The 22,525-nt window shown below is 39.6% G+C and overlaps 3 protein-coding genes and 1 pseudogene across 3 annotated transcripts; 2 read left to right on the top strand and 2 right to left on the bottom strand.

The window, feature by feature from the left end:
- Positions 1 to 109: 109 nt before the first annotated feature.
- Positions 110 to 5,810, top strand: stau1 (staufen double-stranded RNA binding protein 1). The gene is made up of 15 exons (XM_020934000.2): positions 110 to 317; positions 1,271 to 1,531; positions 1,685 to 1,806; positions 1,872 to 2,028; positions 2,121 to 2,274; positions 2,345 to 2,516; positions 2,602 to 2,700; positions 2,770 to 2,982; positions 3,383 to 3,526; positions 3,726 to 3,872; positions 3,948 to 4,023; positions 4,188 to 4,498; positions 4,594 to 4,716; positions 4,794 to 4,873; positions 5,075 to 5,810. Exons 2-15 carry the CDS (start codon positions 1,336 to 1,338, stop codon positions 5,154 to 5,156), a joined length of 2,076 nt encoding a protein of 691 aa, XP_020789659.1. The 5' UTR covers positions 110 to 317; positions 1,271 to 1,335; the 3' UTR covers positions 5,157 to 5,810.
- Positions 5,811 to 6,936: 1,126 nt separating this feature from the next.
- On the bottom strand, positions 6,937 to 7,054 carry LOC129411161 (5S ribosomal RNA; annotated as a pseudogene).
- A 4,368-nt stretch (positions 7,055 to 11,422) lies between these two features.
- rdh20 (retinol dehydrogenase 20) lies at positions 11,423 to 13,421 on the bottom strand. Its single transcript, XM_020934244.2, has 5 exons — positions 12,969 to 13,421; positions 12,489 to 12,587; positions 12,264 to 12,409; positions 11,856 to 11,987; positions 11,423 to 11,771 (listed from the first exon to the last, which is right to left on the bottom strand). Exons 1-5 carry the CDS (start codon positions 13,419 to 13,421, stop codon positions 11,648 to 11,650), a joined length of 954 nt encoding a protein of 317 aa, XP_020789903.1. The 3' UTR covers positions 11,423 to 11,647.
- A 1,443-nt stretch (positions 13,422 to 14,864) lies between these two features.
- On the top strand, positions 14,865 to 20,046 carry si:dkey-7k24.5 (somatomedin-B and thrombospondin type-1 domain-containing protein). Its single transcript, XM_020934243.2, has 6 exons — positions 14,865 to 14,881; positions 15,471 to 15,616; positions 16,404 to 16,595; positions 17,196 to 17,271; positions 17,670 to 17,858; positions 18,321 to 20,046. Exons 1-6 carry the CDS (start codon positions 14,865 to 14,867, stop codon positions 18,436 to 18,438), a joined length of 738 nt encoding a protein of 245 aa, XP_020789902.2. The 3' UTR covers positions 18,439 to 20,046.
- Positions 20,047 to 22,525: the final 2,479 nt, after the last annotated feature.

Genomic DNA, 22,525 nt, shown 5'->3' with positions numbered 1-22,525 from the left:
GTCGCTATTACAATGTAAGTGTGTAGATAATTATTTTGCCTTTATTTGTGCGAATGAGACGTTTTATCTTAATAGTTTCTGTCCTTATTTTGAAATTCATCTTCCGTCTTCGTGTATCACTTCCCGGAGGCTGGCGGTGCACAGGACCATTCTCTTTAGTGTTTGCCCTGTCCTCCATATGCCCATCTCCTCGGCGTTCTCGTTTTGATAATAAAATAAACTTAAACAGCCTCCTAAACGGGTTGTCAACAAAGGGCAGCTGCTGTACACGAACCTATCATATGGAGTAACCAAAAACTGAACAAAGGAACGACGAGGTGAGCATAGTTCTGTGCATTGACTTGTCGAGGGTCCAGGATTAGCCACGGAGGGAGCTAGCAGGGTTACAGGTTGGGTTTATAAATTGGCGGAAAGAAAAACAAATAGTAAATGCATAGGTGAAGATTAGTAGGCAACGTATTCTTTAATGCATGATGTCAATTTGCAATTAGTGGTCTTAGTGGTTTACAAATTACAGCACACCTGCTTTGTTGTTGGCTAGAAGCTAACAGGCTAACATCGGCTTTTCCAAATGCCTCCTCCTCGGCCTGATATATCTAGGGGCTACACCCACAGAAGCCGAGAAATGCTTGCAAATTTGACAAAATACAACTGGTATTTAATGATCTGAGGGACAAGAATAGATCTATCCGTAAGAACTATATTTTAAGAGCTGCTCCATCACCATCTTGTCTCCTAGACCGGGTGGGTGGGATTTAAAAATCACAAGCCCGTCCGTCTGAAAGCTGCCTACAAGGGAGACTTTATGCGCCTGTCCCTGTACTGCATGCACGTTTTTCATCTTGAACAACGAAGAAAACTACACAAATGAACTAAAATCCAAATAGGCTGTGATATGCTTCAAAGCTGCCCACAACAACAAGAGTCCCAATACAACAGCCCCTTAGACTTTGTGCACCAAAGCTTTGCATGAAGCTATTCACTTTACATTTCAGTGCCATCATAAAAACATAATAGGTTTAGACATAAAATCAGTTTTATCATGTTTTATAAGGACTGGATTCATAATCAGATTTTTAAATAAAAGCACTTCTGGGAAAAACAAACAAAAAACTAGATGATTCAGATTTAGAATGCAGATTTAGTCAAATAACTTTATGAAAGCAAACAGATGAGAAGATATATTGAACACTTGATATTCTATACTCAATCTGACAGTTAAGCGGTTACTTGTGATTTTTGTTTAACACTTCCTCTTGTATCTCTACAGGCAGAACCTTGCTGTCAGACCCCCTCAGCTGTGTCCCTGTTTGTGATTGACCAGAGCCCTCAGACATGTCTCAGATGCAGTTCCAGTGCCCTGCTAGTCCCCTACCTGCTGCTCCTGCCCCTTTACCTCTGGGGCAGCAGCAGCAGCCCGGCTACAGCATTCCCTGTGCATCTGGCACTCTGCAATCAGAGAGCGCCAGTCAGCCAGGGAGGAGCTCAGCCCTGCCTGCAGGCTCTGCCACTGCTTACAACACTACCACAGGTGAACTTACACTGTCTTTACCATGCACACCATGACATACTCAATTTACATATACATACATACTTAAATATATACAATAATACTACATACTAATGAGGATGTGGAGTATCTGTATATGGAAAAAAAAAAAAACATTACTTTTGTCTATTGCAGAATCAAACATGGCAAACCCTAAAGAGAAGACCCCTATGTGCTTGGTGAATGAGTTAGCCCGTTTCAATAAGATACAACCTGAATATAAGCTGTTGAGTGAGCAGGGGCCAGCTCACTCCAAGGTAAATCTTAAATATCCTCATACAATTTCTTGTTCTGGTCATTCTCACTGTTTTTGTGCTGTCAGATATTTTCAGTCAGACTCACATTGGGAGATCAGCACTGGGAGGCAGAAGGGACCAGCATCAAGAAAGCCCAGCACTCAGCAGCTGCAGCTGCTCTGTCTGAGACCACCCTCCCCAAACCCACTGTAAGGTCGCCCCGCCCACCCGGCAGGATTCCAGGTACCTCATCCTGCACCCCCCTCCCTTTATCTCATAATGCTTCTGATTGGATTAGAGATTTTTACTTAGTTTTGTTTATTTATGTGTAACAGATGGCATGACACATATAATGGAGCTGAATGCCATTTGTATGAAACTTGGCAAAAAGCCCATGTACAAACCCCTTGACCCTTACCCCGGAATGAGACCTCCAAACTTCAACTACAATGTCCGTGGACCTGGACCGTACCAGCGCTCTATGCAACAGTAGGCTTCCTTATCCTCTGTGCATACTTGGTCAATTTATATATTAAACACCCGTAACTCCTGTGTGTAGGTACTATTATCCTTTCCCCCCTGTGGGACCAGTGATTTACCACATGGAGCTCTCTGTTGGGGGGCAGCAGTTTTTAGGTAAGGGTCGCACTCGTCAGTTGGCCAAACATGACGCTGCTGCAAAGGCCCTGAAGGTGCTGCAGAAGGAGCCCATGTTACAAGAATTGGCTGAGGTGAGTGCAGAGTGACCCTGTTTAAATGTTACATAGTATTCTTTTTAGACCATTTTCAAACAACATGACTTTTATATTAAAATAGATGAATGGAGAGGAGGAGGAAGAGGAAAACCTAAACAAATCTGAAATCAGCCAAGTGTTTGAAATTGCACTTAAACGGAACTTACCGGTCAGCTTTGAGGTATGAAAATTAAATAAATCTATCAAACTTTGTCTACACCTGCATATTGATAAATGATGCTGGTTTCAGGTTTTAAAGGAAGATGGCCCTCCTCACATGAAGAGCTTTGTTGTGCGTGTTACGGTTGGCCAGTTCGTTGGAGAGGGAGAGGGGAAAAGTAAAAAGATTGCCAAGAAGCTGGCAGCCGCTGCGGTTCTGGGAGAGCTGAAAAAACTCCCTCATATTCCCAGTGTGGAAAAGGCTCTGCCACGCATCAAGAAGAAAACCAAATCCATTATCAAGGTATAACAACATGAATAATGTCAGTTGTTGTTTTGGAGATGGGAAAAATTCAAACATTGAGTATATCTATTAAAAAAACTAAGAAAAAAAACTAAACAAACAACAAAAGGATTCGATTTTAAATAAAACCAACTTTCAATGTAATCTTCCAAACATGAGTATAAAGTGTGGCTGTTTTTGCACTGTTGAGGCCATTTTGTGCAATACTTGAACCTCAATGACATTTACCAGCCCATTTCTAATGGATTGATATATATCTTAATATTGTCATCAGGCAAATTCTTAAATACATCTAAACAAAGATTTTTTGTCAGTGTCACCCACTCCTATACTCACACTTATAAATCATCAGAGCTTATCTAAAGATTGTGTGAATGAGGTAATGATGTGATGTTGACAGCTGCAGACGAGTCCAGAGTATGGGCAGGGCATGAATCCCATCAGTCGCTTGGCTCAGATCCAACAGGCCAAAAAGGAGAAGGAGCCCGAGTACACCATGGTGACGGAGAGGGGGTTGCCACGGCGCCGGGAGTTTGTTATGCAGGTGAGTCAGCTGCAGTCATTAAACATGTGTCTCTGCGAGAACTGATAACATTGTGAATCTTGTTACAGCACTGCTGTAGATAAATTTGCAGTCCTTTCATATATGTCAAACCTGAAATTATACATAAAGACATGTTTTAGTGCATTTCTGTGGGATTGTCAATTTGTATGTGACTTGTATGGTGCGCTCGGTGTGGTAGGTGACAGTGGGGGGGCAGTCTGCAGAGGGAATGGGACCGAGTAAGAAGGTGGCCAAGAGAAATGCTGCTGAGAAAATGCTTGAACTTTTGGGATACAAAGTGCCTCAACCTCAACCCCCAAAACCGGCGCTAAAGACTGATGAAAAGGTATTGTATAATATATGGTTTATATGATTTATTATGTAGTGTCTGAGTATTTCATCAATAAAGCGTTCCAAACAGGTCCCAGTGAAAAAACCTGGTGATGGGCGGAAAGTGACCTTCTTCGAGCCAGGTTCGGCTGAAGAGGCAGCAAATGGTAAGAGACATTAGAGCAGCCAACAGCTACTAAAAGTTTCAAAATTGAGTTTTCTGGTCATTGTCTTAGTTTAAGATTTCCTCATTGTTGTCCACTGAAATGAAACACCAAGTTCAGATTACATGTTACTAATCTCCCATGATGAATATGTTTGTCTTCATAAGGCATTAAAGAGGAGGACTTCCGCTTGCCGTACATGAGCCACCAGCAGCTGCCCGCGGGGATCCTACCCATGGTGCCGGAGGTTGCTCAGGCGGTGGGGGTCTGTCAGGGACCTCAGCCAAGTCGCACTCTGTCAAACCCGGCCAAAGCCACAGTCACTGCCATGATCGCCAATGAGCTGCTCTACGCTGGAACATCTCCCACTGCAGAGACCATCCTGAAGAACAAAAACAACCTCAACCAACTGCCCCATGGGCCCCTGACCAGACCCTCAGAGCAGCTCAGCTTTCTGTCTGCAGTGCAGGGGTTACAGGTAAGGCACACTGTATACAGGAGAGACAGTATTAAAGTAAATGGTGTATTTTTACTTTTATTACCAGAAGTTAACACCTTCTCTTTATGTTATAGGTGGACTACAAAGATTTCCCAAAAAATAATAAGAATGAGTTTGTGTCACTAATCAATTGCTCTGCACAGCCTCCACTTATCAGCCATGGCATTGGAAAAGATGTAGAATCCTGTCATGATATGGTGAGTTTGTTACATCTAGTTCATACAAGGTACCACATTACTGTATTATTTTATAATGCTCACTCTGTTCTCCACAGGCTGCTCTAAATATACTGAAATTGCTCTCAGAGTTGGACCAACAGGCAAATGAAAGAACAGGGAATGGACCTGCATCTGGGTAAGACTGTCATAATCGAAATAATACAAAAAAATTAATAAATTAAAATTAATTCAAAGTCCCAACCGTGTTCATTTTGGATTATGTACAAAGGACAATGAAGACTAGTGATTTATTGTCTTGGAAACTATACCTGCTGACAACATGATTGATAACAAATGTTCCAGAAGAATGCTAAATGCTTTTGTCATTTTGGTGCAGGTGTGTAAAGCAGGAAATGGAAGATGACCTCAAACCGGCTAACTCAAACACATTGGCACACACCTTGGATGGCACTGCGTAGTTCTGGTTGTGTCCCGAAGCACTCGAGGAAGATCCACACTGTGTTCATGTTACTGTGTTAGCAGCTACAGGACACTTGGGGCTCTGTAAGCTAGAATTACTTAAGTTGTTAAACGTTCACAGTTAAACAAGATTAATAGAAAGATATAGTTTCTACTTGTTGATATTGTTTAATTGGACAATGTTATTTTGTTGCTTTGTAGAAGACAATGCTGCATCCTAGGCACTGAGGTGTTGACCGTGTGATAATAAATGAAAAATGTGAACCTTTTTCTTTGTGCCTATAGTTAGCTTCATTCTTTGAAATTATGTTTAAAGAGTTATGTCTCATTCCTTGTTCAAGTAGTCCTTTAAAGAAATCATTTTTGCGTTAGTATTCTCCTTGTCTAGGGTGCAGCAATAGGACCTCTGTTGATTTTTCCCACAGTGCTTTATAAGAACAACCACCAGTGAAGTGATGGACATTACCATGTAGGGCTGGGAAGGAAGAAGATGTTCTAAATGTAGTTGTGCTTCACTGTTGTCTCTAATCTGTGTGCTGCGGGACGCTTCCTGTGGCACTAGGCTCCCTGGAGTTCCCCTTCCTAATGTCAGCCTCCCATCCCTCTCCTCACATGGTAATAAAATGTCAGTGCTCTTTTGCACTAACCAAAGACACAGGATTCATGTATTTTATCACGCTACATCCAAATATACAACAATCTTAACATTACAGTTATTATGCAGTGATTATATTTTGTTGCTGTAGGAACAGTAGGAAAAGTAGACAAACCAAAGTCTTCTGACGATTTTGACAGATGTTCAACAACTGGATCCAAGCATGTCTGCAGTGGCCTGTTGTTTGAATACTGTTCTATCAGACACATTAGCTTTGAAACGACCTTATGTATTTGACATGTGTTTTTTTCAGTTTAGCAGATAATGTGAACTGAAGCTCCAATTAAGGTAGCAGTTATTACCAAGTTATATTCATGGGTTTTAGATGGAGCACAGTTGCCACAGAAATGTAAAAAATCAAAATTTTATTGGATGCCCATTTCCGCCAGTAAATAAAAAATAAAAGCCTTACAGAAAGTCATAATTATGAGTTTTAAACTCATGATTACAAGTCCAAACAAAACAAGAAAATTGGCCATACTAGCTTGTTAAAGCCTGATCCTGTCAGATCTCAGAAGCTAAGCAAGGTTGGGCCTGGTTAGTACTTGGATGGGAGATCGCTGGGAAAATCAGGTGCCACAGGAGGTCACCAGTTGTAAAAAACTATCTTTGTGTCCTTAGGCAAGGCACTTCACCCACAGTATGGTGGGTATGAAAGTGGTGAAAGTGGTGTGTGCGTGAGTGAACATGGTGGTCAGAGGGGCCAATGGCGCAGATTGGCAACCTTCAGTCAGTCTGCCCCAGGGCAGCTGTGGCTACAATAGTAGCTTACCACTGCCGGGTATGGAGTGAATGAATAATGCAGAATAGTTTAGTTCTGTGTTAGACCTGGTTCAGTCCTTGTTTACTTCTGGGTTAGACCTGGTTTAGTAAGTAAGTAAGTCTTTATTTATATAGCGCGTTTCACAGACATATGTCACAAAGACGCTTTAAAGAGCATTATTCATTCAATACCTGGTGATGGTAAGCTACTATTGTAGCCAAAGCTGTCCTGGGGCAGACTGACAGAAGCGCGGCTGCCATGCCAATCAGCACCATCACTCACGCACACACCACTTTCATACTAGGCAATGTGGATGAAGTGCCTTGCCTAAGGACGTCAACAGTTTTTTGCAACTGGTACCCCCCTGTGGCACCTAATTTTCCCAGTGGTCTCCCATCCAAATACTAACCAGACCCAGCCTTGCTTAGCTTCTGAGATCTGACAGGATCGGGCTTTGACAAACCGGTATGGCCACCAGACCTGGTTCAGTCCTGGTTTAGTTCTGGGTCAGACCTGGTTCAGCCTTGGTTTACTTCTGGTTTGATGCGGTTCAGTCCTGGTTTAGTTCTAAAATAGACCTGGTTCAGTCCCGGTTTAGTTCTGGGTAAGCCCTGGTTTAGTCCAAAGTAAAATATAGTTTAGTCCTCGTTTAGACCTGGTTCAGTCATGTTTAGTTCTGGGTAAGCCCTGGTTTAGTTCAAAGTAAATCATAGTTTAGTCCTGGTTTAGTTCTAGGTAAACCCTGGTTTTGTCCTAGTTTAGTTCTGGGTAAACCCTGGTTTGGTTCTGAGTTAGACCTGGATGAGTCCTGGTTTAGTTCTAGGTAAACCCTGGTTTAGTCCTAGTTTATTTCTGGGTAAACCCTGGTTTGGTTCTGAGTTAGACCTGGATGAGTCCTGGTTTAGTTCTGATTTGAACTAGTTTAGTCCTGGTTTAGTTTAAAGTTAGACCTAGTTTAGTCCTGCTTTAGTTCTGGGTTAGACCTGGATTAGTCATTGTTTAGTTCTGGGTTAGACCAAGTTTACTCCTGATGTTTCTCCAGATGTCCTAATTGAGGAACACTTTATTATTACTCTATTTACATCTCCAAAACTCAAAATGCTCTGTTCCACCTTGTGATGCCATGTAGTGGTAGTTTTCAAGTTAACAGCTATCTTTTTTTTTTAACCTTTATTCAGTAGAGATCCAAATTAGAAATTGAGATTCCAGGACCGAAATGATCCAAAATTATTTTAATGAAGGTGTATGGAGTTTAAAAGCATAGTGAAGCACTTCCTGTATTACCACATAACATTACAAGGTGGAACCGAGTTTAAGAGAACAACTAAGAAGCCTTAATATGAAGTATCTGCGCCTTAAACATGTGAACGGAACTAAACATTACTTCAGGTATATTATTATATATACAGGACTATTTTTAGTATCAATGAGTATCTTGTTTTGATACTTTTGACAACCCCAATGCAATGTATAATGTTGAAAATAAAAACAGCTATTGTGAAATTCTTTAAACTCTCAGCTGAGCTACTAAAACTATACTTTTCCCCAATTTACTGAACTATAAAATATAGAAAATGAGGACAAACAACTACGTAAAAGTAACATATATCTGCTCATGTGTGATATATCTGCTGCTATGTAACAAAAATAGATGATTTCAAAATAAAAGAAAATGTGTAAAAAATATATAGAATAAGATGGATACAAAGCATGTACATGAAAGCACTCTAGAGTCATTACAGGGATTAGAAGAGACTGAGAGCCAGATGAAAGGGACAAGATGAGTCCAAGTCCAAGTCTAAGATCCTGGTCAGGTTTTGGGAGTCCTGGTTTAGCCTTTCCTTTAATGTCCTCATCTCCAATGCTCATCTCCAAAAATGAGAGGAGCATGTCTGACTGTTTGAAACAAGATCTTCTCTGCATTATATAAACATAACAATGTTCACAATAGAGGCAGTCCTGCTAATTATGAAACATTAACATTGCAAAAACGTTTTACCTCAAGAGTCAGTCTTTCACTCTTCAGGTTTCTTTTGACACATCCAACGTCCATGTTGTAGACAGTTCTTTGAATACAGGTGTAAAGTTTGTGAGAGTCTGACGACCAAGTGCCTTGAAGTGTTCACCAAATTGAGCCAGGTTAAGGATGACATAAAAACCTTTGTCCTTCCCACTTCAGTCACAGGTAGAAAGGCTGTCCAGACTCAAGCAGCAAGAAATGTGTCCATACTAATCTGTAAAATTAAATATAGAATAGAAAAAATATAACGTATTAAAGTTACCGCCTTGCAAAACGGGCTATGCAATATTTAATGAGCCATGAATAAAAATTAAAAAGTAAATGTATAGTAAATATATTATGGTGCATACACCATTATTTGTTTGTTCCTATTAAGCAGGATATTCTGTTGCATGAGCTGTATGTTTTTGTATACAGGAACCATTGAAATAAACAACTTGAAGGGTAATTTGAAAAAAATGGAAGACACACAAGAAACAAAACACCTAAATGCCATTAATCACGAAAATAGAATGGGATTAAGGCAAAAAGTACTGGCTGCAGGCAGACAGGGCCTCGTGAGGGCGTTTAGATCGAGGCTACGTGAGATCGTGGACCCGCTGTTTGCGGTCTCCTCGAGAAGGAGCAGAGGCAGAGCAGGAGTCACCTGGTTTAGGCGTATGCCGGTGTCGGGTTAGACCTAGTCAAATGCGGGTCTAGTCCTTGTTAAAAGACGATTTCACCTCCTCTGGTGCCCAGTCCACTCCAGGCTACGAAGCGTATACCGCGTCCCCGCTGCCCGTGATGTACAGCCTGCAGAAACACCGGGAATTCCGACAGCTCCGCTCAGAGAGTCAGAGAGCCTCTCCAGTCTCGCTTAAAGGCAGTGCGTCGTAACCCGGTCCATCCTGGACACTTGTCACGGGGCTTTGAGGGCTGCTCTACGACAAAAACACGGACAGAAAGCAAATAGATTTTTGGCTTATAACAAAGTGTTACGATTTTGAATTTGTCATTTCAATAGGAAAATCGAATGCAATGTGAATGTACACGGACCCAAGTGCACACGAATGTCTGTCGCGTTTTTGCTTGTATGTTTTTTATTTGTTCAAGTAGCAGAATCATCAGTGGAACATTATTCGCTATAGTGGCACATGTGATAACTTCTTAACTCAGTAAAGCATGCACAAGGCTAAGCGCCAAGTAGCAGTTAATGCTAGCACAATGTTATGGTCAGACATTTGTACACTGTACAGTCCTGGTAAATTGAAATTATTTTACAACTAACATTTTGCAGTATTATAAGTAGAAAGATGCTACTAAGACATTTCAAAAGTTTTAACTTTCATGTGTCCACTCCCAGCTCAGTCCAACTCGCAAGTAAAATGGCTGCCGTCTCGGAGTGCAGACCATGGTCCAGGAGAATGGCAGAAAATTCCAGTGTTGGGGTTTATATATACAACTACTGGCAACCGTGAAATGTCTGTGCGTTGCCATGACAGATATAAACTTATTTTGATTTAACTTTACATTTCATTTGAGGAGAGAGGCGCTGTAAAACCATGTAAAAAACATGTAAAACCCAGACAACAGGTGACAACAATGACATAAACGTAGGAGACATTATTTTACCACCAACATTTTTGTATTTATCACTTGAAATAGCTCATAAATATGTCATAACTGTCTTAAATCATCGCGTTACATACACTGAGTGTAGGGCAGGCCTGTCACAAGGATTACAATGACCTAATGTATTATGGCGTAATACATTTACTTGAGTCACTATTTACAGATATTGTACTTTCTTCCTATTGTGAAAATACCAGACATGAGTACTATTTCATGTTTCATCCTCGCTATTGCATTAACTTTAAATGACAAATCAGGTGTTTCGTCCAGTTACTTTTAACTTAAGTTACCTGAGGAGTAATTTCCCCCGAATACTTTTACACTTAGCTACTTAACACATTTTTTGGACTTCTGCTTTTTACTTAGACTTGAGAAATATTTTTTTTTCAAGTAACGTTACTCTTAATTTAGTACAACCTGTGGCTATTTTACCCAAGTTTCATGGACATCAGTGACAACAACATTGACGTAAGTTAGCTTACTACTACTCAATACTACTACTAGCATTAGACCAAATATATTTAGTATTTTTATGAATTAATTGAACTGCTGAGTGTCTTAAAAAGGTAAAGTAATCTAACATCAGGTGGTTGGACTTAAGGCTCGTTGATTTCAGGTTCTGCTGAAAAACAAACGCTATTAAGCTGTTAGCTTAGCTTATTTTCGGACGGTGAAATGTGGCTTCTCTCTTGAAGTGCAGACGGAGAATAGCAGAAAATTCCAATGTTGGGGTTTATATATGCAACTACTGGCAACCGTGAAATGTCTGTGCATTGCAATAAGAGATATAAACTTGTTTTGATTTAACTTTACATTTCATTTGAGGAGAGAGGCGCTGTAAAACCATGTAAAAACATGTTAAACCCAGACAACATGTGGCAACAATGAAATAAACGTAGGAGACATTATTTTACCACCAACATTTTTGTATTTATCCCTTGAAATAGCTCATAAATAGCTTATATATATGCCATATGTCTTAAATCATCGCGTTACATACACTGAGTGTAGGGCAGGCCTGTCACAAGGATTACTATGACCTCATGTATTATGACCTAATACATTTACTTGAGTCACTATTTACAGATATTGTACTTTATTCCCACTGTGAAAATACCAGACATGAATATGCATATGAGCTTAGGGTTTTAACAATTTTATTAGTATAAACATGATACAGCAATAAGAATAAATAACAACTAGTATCTACATTAAGGCCAAGTCGAGATTCAACCGATGTCCCAGTACAAGGAATGCCTTTTAATCCATGTCATCAATGAGCACTTGGCTGAGTGTCATATTTGTGTTTTGATATATTTTAAAACCCATTCATTCTCTCACTTATCATGCAATTGAAACTCAGCTTTAAGGCAGTTTTAAATATAAATACAGTTTACATACATTAAAGTGTAATATTTGGTTAATATCTTAGTTACCTTAATTATGCAACTTCAGTGACATGGTTAGATTCAAGTTTTGTCTTCACAGAATTAATGAAGGGGTACATGCATTTGTCTGAACCCATAAATTTGTATGCGATCACATTGGATTCCCATGGCAACAACCTGAAAAAACAAAGACATCAGTCAGTTTCAGGGATCTTTGAATTGTTCTTGTTTACAATCACATGATATCCTCCTGCTACTCACGCTCTGAAGAGGACAGGTAAGTAAGTGAGGCGAGGGATGCACACCAGTGGTTGGTCTATGAGGATGGCGTTCATTGCCTGTTCAACACAGTACTGTGGCTCTAGTGGGGCGAGGAGCAATTCCACTTCCTCCCTATAGAGGGCATTAAAACACATTTTAGTTACGTATGTACTTTGACCAAATGTATTTAAATATTAACTTCTTATGAGTGAGTAGTACCATGGTGGGGATTACAAATATTTAGGCTATTATCATGTAAAAGTGACAATGTATATTAGTGGACATCTGTATTGAACAGATATACTATAGGACAGATTATAGCTACCAAGGACAGGAACAGAACAAATACAACACAAGAACAAGATTTATAAATGTTGTTGTTGATGCTATAAGTAACTTGTAACAGACCTTATTTTGCAGCCTTCAAACATGCCTGTGTCCACTATATAGGGGCACACCAGAGTGGTCTTAACTCCTTCCACCTGCTCAGCCACGAGCTCATGGGCCAAAGACTCATGGAAACCCACAGCAGCAAATTTACTGGCACAGTAATCCTGTCTCAAAAAAGAATACCCATTCGTATCAAAGTAAATGCTTTCATACAATCTAAATGTTTATCCCTCTAGACTTCACCTCAACACAGGCGGTGCTGAAGAGGCCTAGTACACTGGCAATGGTCACAATGTGTCCATGGTTCTGCGCTTTCATGTGAGGGAGGAAGGCTTTGACCGTCTGAAACACACCACACAGTGTTAAACATCAGGTAACTATTTCATTTGACTTTGCAGATTACTAAAACTAAGCAGTTTTAGCACACTCTGGTCTTACTCTTACTTACTAAGAGTAAGACCAGAGTGTGAAGGAGATAAGGCTCAAGGCACATACACTAGTGCCATTGTTTGGCTAAACCTTTACATTCCACAATCGTGCATTTATTTAACCCAAGTTATTAGGTTAAATAAAATGTTGGCTTTGTGACCTGTGGATTCAATATTATCATCTTTTTTACTCAATAGCTAGTTTAGCTTATTTATTGATTTGCAGTTGACTAGAAGTACTAAAAGCTTTCATTAGTCAAAGTGCTTGGTTTGAATGCTACAGTACAGCTCTCACCCAGAAGAGGGCATGGCAGTTGACCCTGAGTGTCCTCTCCACTAGCTCATCAGGACAGTCCAGCAGGCGTTTCCCAGCCACCACTCCGGCGTTGTTGACCAGCATGGTCACATGTCTTCCCAGGTCCCTCCTCACCTGCTCTGCCTTCTGGTACACATCTTCTCTGTTGGTGACGTCCACAGTGTAGGTGTGCACCTTACCCCCTTGCTCCCTCACCAGCTTGGCTGTCTGCTCGTTGGCGCTGTTGTTAACGTCCCACAGCACCACTTCTGCTCCGTGTTTGGAGAACTCTTGAGCGAAGAGGCGGCCCAGGCCTCCTCCTGCTCCAGTGATCAGCACTAGCTCTCCATCAATGGGCTTGGTGCGAGGCCTGAGCACTAAACGCACAGAGTTACGCAGGATAAAGTAGATCATGTCCAGAAGCATCATCTGCAGGTCCATTAAGAAGATCATTTTGACTAAATTTTGGGTTGACTAACCGTAGATCTACCTTAGAGTGAGAGCGCAGACAGCCAAGCTGGTGTTCTCCTCCAAAGAGCCCTGCCTCAGTCCAGGTTTATTTAAACTCTCCAGGATTAGAGGAATAACATGAGCTCAAAATAAAGCCACTTTTGTCATAAGCTCTGAATGGTCACTGCATGTGTAAGAACATAGTATTATAATGACTATAACATTCTTAAGTTCAAGAAGAGATTTCCCAACATTCCATGTGTGCACATGTTAGTGCATGTCATAGCACACCCCATAATCATTTCATAAAAATGTTGACATTTTAAATGCCAATATATGTATTATGATATTTCTTGTTAATTCAGATGTTATCACAGACAGGATCAATATGGCTGCTCCTGTGATGCTATAAAAGCTGTTGTGTTTAATATTAGATTGAGCATTATACACTATGAACTTTCTCTTAAATTCATTTATAGAGGGCAGCAAAACATCATGTGTGCTGTTCACAATAGTGCCATGACTCAGATCACATACTAGTATGAGCCCATTGGCCAATGCCGAATCTGTTGACAACTTAATCAGATTATTTTAGTGTAAATGTGAGCCTTGTTAGCTATTAAACTTGAAGGAGGCTTGTTGATGTCACGTTTTAGCTGAAAACAGGTGCCCCTTGTTCCGTGCTCACATTTGTATCTTTTCAATACAGTACATTCCTCCATATTCACACACAGGATTTCGAAGGATTTTGGGAACTATTGACATTTTTATACTATATTTAGTTTCTCAAAAGCGAAAAATAACCAATTTGATGCTTAATGCTTTGGGTTGTGCAATACACAAGCTGTAAATACATGATCAAAGTTAGTTAGTTTTAGTCTTAGTCTGGTGCAGGTCAAGTGATGTTGATCTCCTGAATTGTGCAATGCCACCCATAGTGTGTGAACAGTATATTCTTCACAGTGGACAACATTCACAACCATTTTGTGAGTGCTCGATGGAGTGCCTCTGCCCCTCTCCCTCTGGTCACTATCCCTTCACTCTGAATGCTGTGATTTTTGGCAGAGGCCCACACTGTCCTGTGTTGTTCTTTTGCATGACTAAGCTCATGGCACAGCGTAGTTGTTATAATCCGGTCTTTTCACATGTTTAGACAATCACAGCTTTGAGTCACAGATTGGAGGGGCCACAAGACTTAAGTTTTTAGAAAAAAGTTTTATTGGACTGGGGTATTGCCAATTGGCAATGTCTTGTTGTCATTTTAATTTATACAATATTTCTCAGGTTATCCAGAATGTCATTTGAATGTGCAAGTAATGCTCCAAAGAAGGGAGATCTTCAGTGAATTGATATGTTTCACCTTTTTTGATATGGATAATTATAGTAACTTATTCTACTGTTAAACTAAAGGTACATTATGTAACTTTTCTGGGCTGTTCAGATGCTATGGCTGAGATTGCACAGTATGCTATTAAACTTACTAAACAATTCAGTTACAGGTCTCTTGTCTTCTCTGTCAGATAAAGAAAAATCGTGCATTCATACTGGGAGCCTAGTCACCTCTACACAAATATGGCCTATAGATTTTTAGTTAATGCCATACTGTGGAACATCCCAGGCAAATCCATTTGTACAATTTCCATGGAGACAAGGAGGTGATGGACCCTCCAGTCGAAAAAATAAATGGTGCACATTTAAATTGTGAACATTTTGTAGAATGCACTGTCTGTGCCAACAGTTTAGCCAACAGCAATACCTTACTTGAATTTAGATAATTGCAACTCTTCAATCAGTTGAAGTCATTTGGTGAACTGTCCCTTTAAGAGAGGTACCACATGAAGCTCTAACAGTCTCATCATTGCTCTGCTGAAGTTTGAGTTGTCATTGCACATGCCCATTGACTCACTAAAGCACACATGGATCACTTAACTGACACTGTTTGTTGGCATTGTTAAGAAATATTGCCAAGATGACATTTCTCAACAGTCATGTCCTTTTGATTTTTTTGGAAATGTGCTTATTTCTGTTGGATTTTTCCCATTGTGGCTGCAGGGAAGCAGGATTATGTTGCAATGGCAGGGACCCAAGGTGTGTGACTAAAGGGTGGAAGTGGGACCGCTCTTTTGGGACGTGCTTCTGTGACCAGTCCTGTGTGTCCACCCAGGACTGCTGCGATGACTACAACACGGCATGCCCAGGTGGGTTTGGACCAAAACAGGATTTACATTCACTATTTAATCTGCTTACTTAAACAGAATTAATCATGCTATGGTTTTATTAGGGGACTTCACACTTAGTTGGACATTAATTAAGAAATGCAGATTTTAAGCATAGCCAGGGGAGGTACAGTAATACATGAGTTTATCAGCAGTGGCCTGTGTAGAGACTTCTGTCCATTGCTTCACAACACCATTTCATTGTGTAGCTATTACATGGGAATTTAAATAAGCTATGGGCCCTTGTGCAGACTTATCTCTTCTGGTGCACAATGGGACTTTTCTGTCTTCTTGGAGATATTATTGCTTTGCCTGAAATGTTCCATATATAAAATTACACTTGTAAAATAAAACCTTGTAAAACATGTGTTGTGGACCCTCGGCCAGAAAAGTAATATAATCCACCTATAAATATAAGGGAGTATTCTAAATAGTCGCAGTAAACTGTTGGTCAGTCGTCTTTTCTTAGTTACTTAGTGAAGTCACTGTTGTGTGGTGGGGAGACTAATTGTTGAATGTTAAGGTACATAATGTGTTATTTTGCCTGTTTTATCATCTAAGTCAGGCATAAACACATCTGAAAACCAACAATACTTTGAGGCTGTATTCTAAAGACTCTGGTGTTCCATCGATCCAACTATATTAGGTCACCTCCACATGTTAAAATTGTAATTCCCTGTGTCTAAGGGTTTCGAGAATAATTAGGACTGTTGCCATCTAACAGAAGGCTGAAACCCACGTGTTAAGTAATGTTTTTTCCTTGCTATAGCTGTGTCATGTGAGGTGAGTGAGTGGAGCCAGTGGTCAGGCTGTGCTGAGCCGTGCAGAGCCGCTGTGCGCAGGAGGAGCAGGAGTGTTCTGACAGAGAGGCTGAATGGAGGACTGCCCTGCCCTCACCTGGAGGAGCACGCAGGCTGTGCACAGTACTGGACCCAACAGGGATACTGCCATAACTCACTGGGTCTGTCAAGTCTTTGTCAATGTACTATCTGTGTATGGAAGTGAATACATGACATAAAATTAGACAGTTTTAGTCAGTGTGTCATTTGTTAATTAAGTTTGTTCATTTGAATATTCATAGTAGATACATAGTAGTTTTTATTATGAGCTGAGTGGGTCCCTTGTACCAGTATATGAATTTGCTGAATGAGTGAGTCTCTTGCATTAGTTTACCACAGGGAAGCTTTGGCTACATAAATACCTTACCAGCCCCACCAGATGTGTGGAGAGAATGAATGAGGATTACAGTGTGGTACAGTGAGGCTTGTCAAACTTCTAAAATGGTATCATGGATGGGATCATCATAATTTTGTTTAACCAGCAATGAGAAAGCCTATTCATACACCTATTTTCTTGCTTTCTTGTCAAATGTGCTGATAAACTTGTTATATATGTTGTTTTGAGGCAGCATTATAAAGTAGTCTGGTACTAGTCAGTTATAATCAAATTTTGGCCTCAAATAGTCAGCAAAGGGGCCTTATGTAATTATGCTTATAGTATTATAGCTTATATTTTCAGACTGTTGAAACTAAACATACATACCATACCACTTATCCAACAGTTCCAGCTCTCATCACCAGCAGTGGCTATGGCAACGCCCGGAAGAAACGAGAGATTCCTGACAGTGAAGTGACAGGGTAAAACACGTTGTACCATTTCCAAAGTACATTAAATGACACGTCTGCATTTAGAGGGATGAGTCAAGGAGCTGCGATTTCACAATCTGGAAAAACGAGGGAAGATAGGGTGCATAGTTGAAGAGGGCAGAGGAACTGTGAACAATACATTGTAAAGCAGTTTAATCCAACGGTAATACTTTGAATGTACAACTCAGGAGCAAAAAGTGGGCTAGCATGAATGTAAAACTTTATTAGTATTTTACTGAAAAAAGTAATTTTTCTTGTACAAATTGTTTCATTACTTCTCAGTCACTGTAGGGTTTTGTTATGACACCCTATAAGACCAGCAACGCATATTAAATCCATTGAGTCTAAAATAATTTTCATCTGATTCATATATTGTCCTGCCTCTGTAGATACTGTGTGCGGTTCCAGCTGACCTCTCTGACAGCAGACTGTGCTCAGAGTAGGGGACCGCACACTCGATGGATGCAATACCTGAGGGAAGGGCATCAGGTGTGCGTGGAGTGCCAACCCCCTGCACTGGCCCAGGGACAGGCCCACTGCGCTGGAGATGGAGAGAGTCTCTACAGCAATGACATTAGGTAAACTCACAACAAAAAATAAGTTATATGTACAGGCCAACACACTATAATACCAGTTGGTTGCACTTAAGTATACAAAATGAATATGGTCTGTAATAAAAAGGATTCAGTGCTGATTGGAAATAAAATTTAGTAAAGTAAAAAAACGTAAAATACAGTTTGCCATCGAAGACTTAAAAACAATACTTATTCACTTTTGTGGTATTATAAATTGCCAAAATATTACAACTGAGATAATGAAACAAGAGATATTTATTATTATAGTTCCTTTTTGCCCATCTCCAGCTACAATGGAATTAACTCAAAAACCAATTTCAAAATAGTAACATAAGAGTACTTACTCTCTCCACCACCAGATGTCAGCAGAGCTCCCCTTATGTCAAAGTGTGACTGTGCCCCGTGTCTATGGCATGGATTATTAAAATAATAAAAAACTATTAAAATAATAATAATTGGTTGCAGGTTTCCGTCTCTCCAATGGCGGGCCGTGGGGAATCCGCGTTGCAGAGGCGTGTGGAGGCGCATGGAGCGGCTCGAAACCTGCTCGTGTCCCACAGCTCATAGCTTCCTCTTCATCTGATGATACAGCCTCAGGATAACAAGGACCAGGCCAACTTCATTATGGATAGAATAGGTATAGGTCTATTGAGGATATTATACTTGTTTTTTTATTATGCAAAAATGTCAAGGCTACAAAGTATATTATAAAGTGAGTTATAGCAGAAGATAAGGCTAAGTTGAACATAAATGATACAGACTTTTAATTAGTGGCACATTTCTTCTCCCAAAGTCTGAATTCATCTCCAGACTGCGTGCTTTTACTGTTAAATTAAAATGTGATTAACTGCACAGGCCTCACTGTTCTATTTTTGTAAGCACAAAATATCCTCTATTGCTGTTATGAAAAACTACTCCTAAATCCTTCACATCTGAGTATTCCATAAACTAGCTGTCTTTGTAGCACGAGGGAAGAAAACCCTTTTTGATTTGTTAAATTTGAACCGATCTAGCTTAATGTTGTGACCATATGGCTTTTAAACATAGGTTTTCGTTTTATTATGTGTTTTGACAACCTGCCCAACTTTGAGGATCTCACCCACAGTATTGTGTCACGGTGAGAAGATAATAGGCCTTATTTGCATATCAGTGGTCATATAATGGCAATGATTGATGTCGTACACAATATTTCAGAATTATTTAACACCAGTAATAAGTCAATCAAACAACATCGAAAAGTAAAGTGATTCAATTTATTTCCTTTTTGACTCATTCAAGGGAACTGTTGCTTTTCTTAAGAAATAAAAATATCTTGGGACATTGAGACACTTTTTTTAAAACATGACAAGTACTGGCTCTTGTGTGTGAACTTCACCAGTCACAACGCCAAAGTTACAACATGCACTGAACAGTAACATTGATACAGAAACGACAGCTTAGAAAGTCAACAAGTAAAAAGGTTTTGTTTCTTGTTTTTCATTTACAAAACAGACAGCCTCGGGACCTACAAACAACATAGTACAAGAGCTGGCTAAGAGATAATATTTCCCCTGTTACACTTTACAAAGATGATGGCTTAGGCAAGGTTGGGGTCAATTCCTCTGAGTATACTCTGTAGAAAAAATAGAGCTTTTGAAACATAGGGTTTTGTAGATTGAAATGTATAGGATTTTGTGCTGTTATTTTGGCTCTGGTTTATTGTAAGATGTCCGTATTGTTCTCCCGAATGGACCCCAACCCTGTAATACAGTGCTCTAAATCTGCAAGTGTGATATTTGGAAACTACAATGTCGTGTAAGGGATTATGAGTTAAAACAATGGGAATAGCAGCTAAAGGAACAATTAAATTAATCTAAATGCATTATACTGTACACTTTGTGCTCTTTTTCTTTGTCTTTTATATAGTGATACATCCACCTATCTTTCTCCATGGGGATTACAGTCAACTTAAAAGTGATTAAAAGAGTGAAAAACTATTTAAGAAGGTGCTCACAAAGAAAAAAGAGAAACAATTTTTTTGTGTTATGATCTCACAGTTTCGCCGTCATAACATGCATGAATTATCAATACAGTAGTGTTTTAAAATGGCAGTAAGTATCTATTATGTTTACAGACATATTCCCATTCCAGTGTGTGGCCTATTCACAAACTACTGATTGTCTTTTATTGTTGAGATAGAAGTTTTCTACGGTCCCTGACTACAGTTAAAGATAAGTCTATAAGCTCTGAATACTGAGTTTTCAGAATAAAACGACCCTGTTTTCATGTGATGGCGAAGCAATGAATAATTAAAATAAGCAAGCATATAGCGAATTTTAGTGTAAACAACATCAAAGCATAAGTAACGTGGTAATGGTTATATTTCATGAGAACTTTAGCCACTGAAAATGAATGAAACCATAAACCAATAAATAGCAAACCAATAAGTGTATATATATCAGTGCCTGGATAGAGAACAGCAATGGAAAATAAACAGCACTGTATACAATCCCGCAAGTTATCTTAATATCAAACCGATCCCTAGATGCTATTATTTATAAGATAGTTTAATTTTCTTTTTGTTTTATTGATAACTCATTGGCCATTTAAAGTATAAATCTGTTTTTGGTACTCACGATCCTCTTCTAAAAATGAACGAGAACAGCTACTCTACAAAATGCTTCCACAGCTTCCACCCTTCCACCCTAATTATCAAGGACGCAATTAGCGCTAATTGCAGCTATAAATAAAATGGTTAAATAAGGATCCCGATTGTAATGTTCTCTACCTGGTAACTGACATAACACACAAGCAGCGGACTGACATTCAAAAGCAAAACTATTCTCATACATACAATTTGAATTTAATTTGATATATAGCACTTTATGCAAATGTGTCTGATTCGCTCACTGCTTTACAATGCTTGTGCAGCCATGTTGTTTACAAGTTGGGAACAAAACAAAAACATGCATTTCTGTATTGTAAACTATGGTTATAAGTTAATTTACCTTGTGCTCATGGCTTCATTGTTATGTAATCCATTGTGTGCGAAATGAAAAAGCTGCAATTCTCATCTATAATGTACAGTCATCCTTTTTAAACCACTTTTTAGCTACAAGTAAACAAATTAGGATTCTGCTTACGTAATCATTATTTCCCAAGTGTACAATCGTTTCTCAATTAGCATCTTAAAACCTGTATACAAGGGAAAATGTGCTCAGAGAATATGGTAAAACAGAGGATTCCCAGAGCATGCATGCATTGGAAACTGTTCGTTCTTCACCATTAGGCAGCATATCCCCTTTGCTCTAGTGCCCCAGCCACACATGTACCTTTGCAACACACACACTTACACGCTAGCGTCTCACAGTCATTGCTATTCTATTCACACCGCGCCTCCTCTCAGTCACTATGGGCTGAGCAATATGAAATGGTTCAACTGCGCGATTAAAACAGGAAATGAAATCTGGTAGGGAGCACTCTAAAATATATGTCAAATTACCTTGTGTGCATTTTGGAACAGTGAAATGTAGAGCTACTTAATGTAAAGCTTACACAGATTTGGTAGTGTATAAAGACATGCTATGTTACTTTTTCTGATGGACAGAACATCATCTGCTTGTCCCCATGGAGATGTTACTGCTTTACCTGAATTCTTCCATGGCATTTCTGATTTATCTTGAATTTATTCAATTACAGCTATTTTAACTGGTAAAAAACTGCATTCAGTGAGCAGAATTTGACCTATAACTTATCCTGGTGGTGTCCCCCTCTTGTCTTCATGGAGATGGATATGTTTAACATCATACTGTACAAAATTCCAAGTAATGTAATAACATCTACAAGGTTATAAGCAAGTTCTAGACTCTCCACCAGAAAAGTTACATACTGCACCTTTAAATGAAAACAAACAATGAATAACAGTGTTTTTGTTAAGAAATTGAACCTTTTTCTTGCAGCAAATTGCCTGTTGTTTATACCAGTGTGCGTGTTATGTAAGGTGTTAGAAAACAAACAATGAAGTATGCCGAAAAAGAGAAAAAAGCAAAGCATTTGGGCGGTGCAATAGACACTTGCTACAAATTATCATGAATGCAAAATGACCACATTGTATTTTGATGGGGCCATGCCTGGGTCACTCTACTTCTTGTGTGTGAGCATACATTTCATGCAATCAAGCCTCCTGAAGCCCAATTATCAAAGCGACGCAGAGCTGTGATGAACGGGCAGCTGTGGTCACCATGGAAACTAAGTGTGTCTGTTTTTTTCCAGAAGATTGTCTTTAATACCAACGTATGCGTATTTGTAGACGGTTTGTGCTGATGTTTTTTTGAACATCTTTAGTTTATTATTGAACTGTAAAATCTAATTGATACATGTCATCTGTGGTCTTTGGCTGCCTTTGGAGTTACATAGACCAATGCATGCTGGAGATCTTGGGAGTCTGGCCAGCCAAACCCTTACAAAGAACAACTGAAACCTAGTCAATTCTTCTTGAATCATGATGCTAATGCAAGGTAAGGAGGGTAATGTTTTTAAAGGCTGAAAGGCTTGAGTCAGTGACCTCAGGTTCAGTAAAAATCATGACTTTTGTAGATCTGAAGCACTTTGGCATGCAGAGATTTGTCCTTTCTCATTTTTCAGCCCTCTACCAATTTCTCAATAAAGGTTTAAACTGGCCAGGCTCGTTA

This window comes from Boleophthalmus pectinirostris, unplaced genomic scaffold (assembly GCF_026225935.1).
Source record: "Boleophthalmus pectinirostris isolate CB_2022bp ecotype Guang Dong unplaced genomic scaffold, ASM2622593v1 HiC_scaffold_3, whole genome shotgun sequence".
NCBI classification, from domain to species: Eukaryota; Metazoa; Chordata; class Actinopteri; order Gobiiformes; family Gobiidae; genus Boleophthalmus; species Boleophthalmus pectinirostris.
This window is presented reverse-complemented; position numbering and strand designations above follow the sequence as displayed.